Source organism: Eutrigla gurnardus (assembly GCF_963514095.1).
Source record: "Eutrigla gurnardus genome assembly, chromosome: 13".
Lineage (NCBI taxonomy): Eukaryota > Metazoa > Chordata > Actinopteri > Perciformes > Triglidae > Eutrigla > Eutrigla gurnardus.
Window position 1 is genome coordinate 28,119,084 of NC_139936.1, and position 9,611 is coordinate 28,128,694.

General features: G+C 41.2%; 1 protein-coding gene across 1 annotated transcript in view; it reads right to left on the bottom strand.

The window, feature by feature from the left end:
- The window catches only part of cacna1ba (calcium channel, voltage-dependent, N type, alpha 1B subunit, a), a 320,635-nt gene extending 319,057 nt beyond the window's left edge, over positions 1-1,578 (bottom strand). The window contains exons 1-2 of the mRNA XM_084024282.1: positions 855-1,578; positions 50-154 (exon numbers count right to left, since the gene is read on the bottom strand). Coding sequence (XP_083880408.1) covers positions 50-154; positions 855-1,115 — 366 coding nt within the window. The 5' untranslated portion in view covers positions 1,116-1,578. The remainder of the gene's footprint in view (positions 1-49; positions 155-854) is intronic.
- Positions 1,579-9,611: the final 8,033 nt, after the last annotated feature.

A 9,611-nucleotide genomic window follows, 5' to 3' on the forward strand; every position in this document is an offset into this window, starting at 1 on the left:
ACAGTATGAGACATGAAGAGCTGTACTGCAGGAAATGGAAAACACTTACCAAACGCTCTGACATCGGTGTTTTGTCTAAGGCCGGTAGGTGTTGCTCCAAGGCCAGCACAATGCAGTTTGCTATAATGGTGGCCAGGACCATGTACTCAAATGGAGTGTTAAGTGTTAAGGAACTCTTAATTGACAGGTTGCAAACACAAACCACATCATTAAGCCAATAAAACATGCCCTAAATTAATACAAAACACTGACAGGAACACACTTTCTGGACATACATTGTTGCCTGGTGTTTGGTGGTGCATCTTCCCAACATACTACTGTACACATACATACATATAAGGCATGATATCTAACACATTTCTACTTCTAATCCATTTTTACAGGAGATACTTTTTGGTTAACCCATGTTTCAATGGTAGATTTTCCATTGTTAAAAGAAAAGAGCTTATTTGTGTCATAAAACCTAAAATGAGAGCCAACAAACTAAATGAGCAGAGTGCAAAGCAGCAATAACATAAAATACTGTCACAAATGTATACCACAAACTAATTCTAAGCAGCATGGCCACACTGAGAAAACGACACACTTATACTGTCCCACATTCTAAATTATTAAATGAAATATGTGCCACAAACTGCCGCACTGTTCTCTCTGGTAACAACTGGAGAACCAACTGTAGAAGTTTTACATTTTAGAAATATAAACACTTCACATCAAACCGAATCTAAGATTGTGTATCTCACCGAAATACGTGTATCTTCTGCTGGTAATCGGGGGCCTTAAATTGACATATTTTGCTATGAATTCGCATTATGCGGGATGCAGCGGTATACGATGAGTAGACAGGAAGGATATGGCCATTCGGTGATCTTTTTGGCATATTTCCGGATGATGTTATCCTCACTGAAGGTGAACAGAGAGCGGTTAACGGTGAGGCAATTCTGTTTGACTGGTAAGGGGTTGTAAATGGCCATGGTTCGGGCTCTCTGGGCCATCGTCTGCTTGTACATCCTCTGGACCCCCGGAGCCCCCGGCTGTCGGCTGCCCCCTCTGGTCGGGCCCGCGGGACAGCTGCCACCATAGCGGCAGGACAGTTCGCCTTCGAAGCGAGCCATTCTGGGATATCACGGATGTTACTGGATAAACCAAACCTGACGCCTGAAAGGAAATGGAGCATCACAACACGCAGCACCCCGTCTCCCAGGTCCTGTACGCGCGCGAAACGTCCACGAGCAGGAGAGTCTACTAAACACAGAGAAGGAGGGTCTTTTTCATCCACGTTAGCCCGTTATCTCCTCGTCACTGCTGCTTCCCATGCTCTCACTGCAGCCGACATGACATTGTTGTTCAAAGTTAAGATTATTGGATTCCACAATGCATTATTTTTTCCTGGGTGTTCCTCCGTCAGTTGGTTAACCAGCTCCTCAGAAGGAACTCTGATACTAGCGTCAAATGTTCACAGCATATCCTGGTAAAACAAAAAATAAAAAGACTGCAGCGGAGAAAACAGCGAACCGTCAGTATATATTTTCCTCCAGTCCACAAACAAGATCATGTCGGTTCCCTAAAGACTCGTCTCCATTTCTAGTTGAGTGATTCTTCTTTGAAGCACTTCGCCCCGCAGTCCAGATAGGAGAGAGAGAGCAGCTCTTTCTATCATTAATGTAGGAGACGTTGCGGCTGATGAGGTCGCTTCGACCAACTCCCCGTTAATGTGAACGCAGAGACGCAACTTTCTCCACCGCTCCTCATCCAGAGACCCCCACGTGACAGAGAGGACGCCAGTTAGTGGCTCCACCTGGACCGTCCCTGTTTCCATAGCAACAGGGAGGGGACCGAGAGAGAGAGAGAGAGAGAGAGAGAGAGAGGGAGAGAGAGAGAGAGAGAGAGAGAGAGAGAGAGAGGGAGAGAGAGGGAGAGAGAGAGAGAGAGAGAGAGAGACCCACATCGGTGTCAAATTACATGGAGAAAAAAAGATACTAATAAGAGCATGTTCAAGAAGAGACCCATTTTTGTGTTTACCAATTAAATTACAGACTAAAATAAAAATGTCCACACAATTTGCGAAATTCTACTCCAAGGAGCAAAACACCTCCACAGATTTGCACAACATTACGCCGTCTGCTTCACCCTTTTTGCAAAACATTACACACAGGGATTTGTAAAACGCTACACACATTTTCACACCTTAGACACAGATAAGGATTGTGAGGTTACTTCCTTGTCATTACAAAGCCCCGGATTGCCAATGACCACACTAATGAACAAATTGGATAATCACATCCACCAAGTGTGGAAGCACACATGTGCTTATTGAAAATGCAGCACTCAGGTGTGCTATAAAAGGCAGCAGGTGAGTTCACCTGTCTTCAACAAAAATGGAAGGAGCTAGAAGAAGAAGAAGAGTGAGAATGAGAGGGGGAGCTCAAAGAGGAGATGAAGGCGGTAGAGGAAGAGGAGAAGGAGGTAGAGGAGTCGGCCCAGGTAGAGGAAGAGGAGAAGAAGGAGATAGAAGAGGTAGATAAAATAAATACTTGAAATATTCAGTCTGCAGCATCAGTGTTGTGCAGTGCTTGGTAAGTTTATAGTAGGCCTATTTGTGTACATTCTCCCTATATCTCAAACTTATCATGAAGAATGTTGTGGGTTTGTCACTATTTTTTTGACATCTAATTGATCCCTTACATAACAATGTCTGGTCAAAAATCTAGCACATGCTATTTCCTAAAATTAGTTTTTTTACAAATGTGTTTTTTATCACAGCAGTGTGAAACTGGCTGCAATAGTGTCTGATCATTGAGGACTGTGTTGGTTAAATGCAAACTAATAGCATTTTCACAAATATGTGTATATGTTTTGACTGAAGTGTGTATGTTTTGACTGAAGTGTGTCATTTTGCAAACAATCTAGGAATTATGCAAATCGAGTTTGGTGTTTGGATAATTTTGATTATATTTTGAAAAAAAGAACCCGGTTTTCAAAATTGCATGTAAACAATTGAAAAAAACTGTAATATATTCATTTAATTGGTAAACACAAAAATGGGTCTCTTCTTGAACATGCTCTCTCTCCCTCTCTCTCTCTCTCTCTCTCTCTCTCTCTCTCTCTCTCTCTCTCTCTCTATGAACAACTCATAATCATCACAAGGCACTAAAAAGCTGTCTAGTTCACTATCATAGTACACAAGTAAAAAAATAGAGCATGGTTTTAAAAATATAGGATACAAATACACAATTCAAATTATTTTTCCTTCATGCAGGGAGACTTCAACATGTGTCTGGTGTTGTACATTAGCACTGTCACCTCATAGCAAGAGAGGCTGGGGTTTGAGTCTTGGTCCTTCCTTTTCCACCAATGCGAACCTAGTTCAGTGCCCGTGCTGGTTCGCAGTTGGTTCAACTTGCGAACCTTCTGAGAACCTGTTTACGTTAACACCGGCTAGAGAGCCCAGAGAGCCACGTCATTACATCACTGTATACGTCTGAGGTTTCCCAGCAGCGCTAATTTCAAGCATAGCAGACATGTCTCTTCAGAAAAGTGTTCCATCCATCCATCCATTTTCTACCGCTTATCCTGTATTCAGGGTCGCGGGGGGGCTGGAGCCGATCCCAGCTATCATTGGGCGAAGGCAGGGTACACCCTGGACAGGACGCCAGTCTATCGCAGGGCCCAGAAAAAGTGTTTATTTTGGCAAATAATACAATAACAATAAAATACACAAAATACTAAAATCACAACATTTTTTTAAAGTGTAGAGCAGTGTGTGATCAATATCAATGATCAGAGTGTTTGATGTTTAGTCATCTGCAGGTTGGACCTCCATTCAATGTCGTCGATGTCCGACAGTTCTACAAACACAAATCAGAGAACAGCTGTTTAATCACAAACTTGTCCACAACGCTGTGAAGACAGATATTAAGTCACATTGGTAGTTGGTAACGTTTAGTGAACCAACGGCAGTCAGAAAGTGGCATGCTAACCGTAGTATCTTGGTATCTTGCAGTCAGGTAACCGAGACCAACTCCTGGTTTGTACACCTTTTATTACAGTTTTTCTCGATCGTTTACACACATTTTCTGAAAGCATGCCTCATACTCTCAGAACTCTACACACAAATCAAAAAAACACACACACAATGGGCAAAACCCCTCAATTCTCCTGCAAAATGAAACTTTACATTCAAAACAATGTTATTTCTTCTCAAAATGGTATTTTGTTGTCAAATGACACACACAAACCATCATATGAATAGACATTTATAAGAACCAGTTGAACACTGATGTGCTCAATGTAAAACACGAACACTTCTTCTCCATTTACCATAATGACTTAGGCCTTTTTTTGTTCAGTGTTACAGTCACTACAGACAGTACATACATAAATGTGTTGTAAAATATTTTAGAATATTGTTTTTATATATTGTATGTTTCCCACAAGAATACTGTAATGTACACAGTGTTCATCCAAACCAACACAAAGTTGCATATACAGTGGTCTACATACAAAACCAGAAGAAATGACTGTATACAGTTACAAAAAAAACAAAAAAACAACAACTATCCCGCATCCTCTCTTCTGTTTCGGTCTGGCCACAGCACCTCATCCACATTACAGGCAATGCAAGCGATGGCCAAGCAGCGGGGGAAATATCTCCTAGCATGGAAAATCCATGCTAGGCTCCTCCTCGTACTCTCACTCCTCTGGCTCTGCCTCTGTTGCCAATGTTGGCATCCATTGCTCCAAAACAGAAGAGCTCACCTGTTGCACTTTTATGCTAATGCTCTGATTGCAAATTGTAAAACTGTGTTGTAGGTGTTTTCCCATGTGATGAGTCAGTGTGCATAGTAGGGAAATTAACTTTAGAATTTTGAATGGCAGTGTGTTCCTTGTGAAAACAAGAGATTTTCTTCATGAAAATTGTGCCAAATGGAAAAAGGAATTGTGCTTGCAGTTTAGCAGAGTTAGTTCAGGGTGTTGGTGCATGAGTTACATGTTGTGGTCATTGTGTCTCAAGTACCAGTATTTGTGTGTAAACAATTGAGAAAAACTGTAATAGTCTTCAGTAACATGTAAAGCGGCCATAACATGCCCGGCTGGCTACTGTATGGAGGTAGATTTGTGTCTTTATTATTCAATCAAAAAAAAGGTTGCTTCAATCAAAATATATATTTTCAATCAAAAAAAACCTTTTCAATCAAAGAAAAAAAGTGTTTGAATGCAAAAATATGGTTGAGACTCAAAAAAATGCATTTGAACACCGTTTTTCTTTGATTGAAAATGTTTTCTTTGATAGAAGTGAAGGTTTTTTTGTTTGAAGGAACTGTTTTGATTGAAGTAATGTTGTTTTGTGTTTGGGCCATATTAGGGGTAGGACATTTGTGTCTTTATAATTCAATCAAAAAAGAAGTTGCTTCAAACAAAAAAAAATCTTTTCAATAAAAAAATCACTTCAATCAAAAAAAACCTTTTATAGGCTGTATTCGAAACCGCATACTACCGTACTGCCTACTACATACTGCGTTAGTATATACTGTATACTGCGTACTGAATGTGGGATTCAGTATGCTACTTCAGCAGACCGACGCCGTTCACACCGCAGTATGCAGTATGCAGTATGCAAGTTTCCCAGAATGCATTTCGTGGCAACCGGCAGCGGTAGTTGTAAAACAGGCGCAAAGCTGTTTTATTTCCCGTTGTAGCGCTGTTATTATGTCACTTTATTAAATTTTAATATTTTTTAACCGTTTAGATCCCCAATGTGCGGTTAGTTTACCCAAATGACGGCTGTTTAGTAATTTGCCTCGATGTTTTCGGAGAAGTGAAGCTCCGGAAGGAGCGGGTCGTCTCAGAGGCAGCAGCCCGTCTCCAGAGGTGTTCCGCTGGCCAACATGCGTTGTCGTCCCGGGGAAGACAGCAAGCCAGTTATCTTAACCGCTGTTTGTAGTGGACAGTATACAGTATAGCGCTGTCTCGGGAGCTCTGCATGTACAGAAATCACCAAATATTAATAAAAAAAAGTTTGAATTAACAGAGTACTTTTTTTTATTTCATATGTACAACAGCCTGGATTTCTATTGTACCTATATATAGCTTTCGTCACAATAATCAAGTAGCCTATGCACTGTACTTATGTAAACAAATATAAACGCCGTACTGCTCCGGAGTACGTGACGACGTCATGAGGCTTATGGACAGTATAAAAGGTGAGCAGAGGCGGGAAAAAACTGAGGGAGACAAAGGAGAAAATTGAAAACAGCAAAATAGATACTGTAAATGTCGTATTTATCAGTCGTGAGAGGCCACAATGTGGCACAAAGAAGACGAAGGAGGGAGAGGACCAGGATGAATCTTCTTTCAATCATATGTGAATATTGTTAAAATAATTACCCGATGGTTTAGAACTGGAGGAAGGAGATCGGAGTCAGCTCAAGGTCTAAACAGGGATTTAATCTTGATCAAGAGGAGAATTCACAGAGCAACATTCTGGTCCGTTACAATGTGAAGACTCAACGTGTTGTGAGACAAACATGGTATTTATCCATCTTCTGTGGGTGTGTTTTCACTCAGTTCACAGGGATGGAAGTCCATCCATCCATCCATCCATTGTCTACCGCTTATCCTGTATTCAGGGTCACGGGGGGGCTGGAGCCGATCCCAGCTGTCATTGGGCGAAGGGATGGAAGTCGTAAACTCAAATGTTTAACTAAACCTTGCATGGGTCACAAACCCCACCTGGGTCATAAACCACACCTATGTCGCAAGGCACACATGGGTTGCAAAACACACACAAATGGCCACAGGCCACAGGTCACAGTACACATTTACATTCACACCAAACCTTCTCATGTGTAAGTCTTCAGTTCAGATATCTCTCATCAAGAAGTACAAAATTTCCATATCATATCCCTCCTGTTTATGCTGATTCTAAGCATAATCATAACATACATTTTGTGAAGTGTGAGAGCGAAAACCCTATCAGGCAGTTCAAAACATTCTTATTATCCATTATCCTTCTAGAAAGGGAAACTCTCTCACGGTCCCGCTGCCCCGGCAACCACCCGCAGGTACTCCATTTAACAAGGCACAGCAATTATATAAAAATAAGCATAAATTCAAAAGCATTTTGATTACATTGTTGCCCCCAAAAACAAAACATAAATGTCCTCGCCAAGCTAGTCAACCTATCAGGCTTGGCTACGGACCTATCCCTACCTAATTAAACTATCCCTTGCACGTAAAAAGAACAAAAGCAATGGGGTCACCTTCAATATGTACAAATGCTGTGAATATTTTTCTCCTAAGTGGCTCTAGTTGGTCAATTCAGAAAACTACAACTTCAATTAGATTTTCTGTAGCCTCATCATAATCAGTAGAATAAACATATAACAGCAATTATCTCTTAGTCCGTAGTGTCCTTATCCTCATCAAAGAGGTTACCATATAAGTCATCATCTGTCAGATCAGAAGTAACATTTTCTTGTGCTGCATTCTCATAGTCCCCTCGGTGATCATCGGTGATGGGGATCCTTTCGTACAGCATAGTTGTTTTAGTCACAGCGGTGTCAATGAGTCTCTGTAACAGTCCTCTCAAACAGGGGATACAACAACATCCACAAATGATTAGAATGGCAATCATTACGGTTACAGATAACATCATAGTTTTTATAGAACCTGCCCATTTTCCAAAAATGTCCTGGAGCCATCCTGTCAGAGGATCATCAAAACCAGAGTTTTCAGCAAACTCTGCAGATAGGGAGCTTAATCCATTCAACGCCTTAGTGATGCTGCCATCAGGTGCTGTATTGTTAGGAATAAACGTATATCTCCAAACATTTTACATACTCCTCCTTTTTCAGCCAACAACATATCTAACGCCATCCTATTCTGCCATGCCATTAAACTAGTCTTATCTAACTGTTGATGTATGCCCCCAATTGCTTCCTTAGTGTAATTTAAGAATCTTTGTTGGTTATAATAGACGTAATTTATCCAATCCACATTTTTATTAACGGTTACCACCAAGCCAGGAGTGATTCAAATCCTGCAGCAACCTGATTTCTGGCTTTAAACTCATCAGGAACACCTTGAGGAACACCAATTGCATCTATATAAACTCTGTTGTCAAAAGATCCTGCTTGTGCATTTCTTTTTGTTCGTGAATTATGTATCGTCACTTTTTCTAATGCCATTGTGTCATATGGTAAAATATATGTCGGCATTAATAATTGTACCATAGCACAAGTTCCCTTCCAATCAGTTGATAATTTTGCTCTGAGTATCTTACCTCCACAGAACCACCATACATCAGCTCTGGCCATCGTTTGATCACTCACTATGCCATCAGTGACATTGCTCTCGCCTTTAATTACATCAATGATGGTTTTACAGGTTGTCAATATCCCTACTGACACAGTACCTTTGTTTCGTGTCAAGCAGGTATAATTCCCGGTGTATGGCGTAAACCAAGGTGGTTTAATCTGTGATGACACTGGTGGGAACAGAAGTTTCAAAGTGGTGCAGTTTGTAGCACTCTCTGATTTGTATAATTCCAGCATGCAACGAAAACCTTTTGGATCATTATCTGGATTAAGGGGAAAAGGCACTGTGCCTAACCCCGGCCTGGCTGCTGCACATGCTAGACAACTGGAAGAGGATAACTTGCTGTTTCGGGCTGTGTGAACGATCCATTGTAGCCATACATTTGAGTCTGTGAATCCTGTTTCTAGGGCATACGTTTCCTTCATATTTCTTATGTCTATATATTTTACAGGATCATTTTTCATCGAAGTCAGTTTGGTTGGTGTGGCTGTTACAGATGTTGTCTGATTTCTCGGGCTTGGGGACACTATTATATGGAATATCCCAACCTTGTTTATTCCACTCCCCCATGCTCCCAACACATATGTTCCGTTATCAGTGCGTTTAGGAGTCTTAAGTGTTATTATTACAGGCATGCAATTGTTTGTTTTGCAAATATTTTGTTTTGCAAGTATCTTGATAATTTTCAGTCGGTTTTTCAAGTTAGAATTTGGGTTGTATCCCCAATCCCGTGGTCCTGTATTAGCAATTACCCAACTCCACTTCTCGCACGCACACCCACCTATATGAACAGTTCTACCCCACACACTTCTATATGTGGTGCATGCCGCCGTGGTGACACAGATATATTTTTCCGTCTCCAGCCTGTAAAAGTTTTGTCCTGAACAGGGGAAAACCTGACATGCATCAATCTGAGCAATGCAATTCATCCCTTCAGTACATTTTATTATCACTTCACCTCTACTAGTGTCCCACCTGGATTGTATTCCTATAGCTCTTTCCCTCATTTTATCGTATACCTGGCCTTGTGTCACTATATTTGAAATAAGGAATGCAATTGTGGTCATACATAAAACAGTTATCAAGCATAGCTTTAAGTCCGGCATGGTGAATGTTTCTACTTATCTGACAGTGGTATTTGTGCTCTTTTGCAGTGTGTGAGATGGATCCAAGTCTGTCTTTCAGCTATGCGGACTGCTGTGGGTGTAGACAGTAACACTTGATAGGGCCCTTCCCAGCAGGGAGCTGACCAATCCCCCGCCTCAGGACTTTGATAAACACCCAATCTCCTG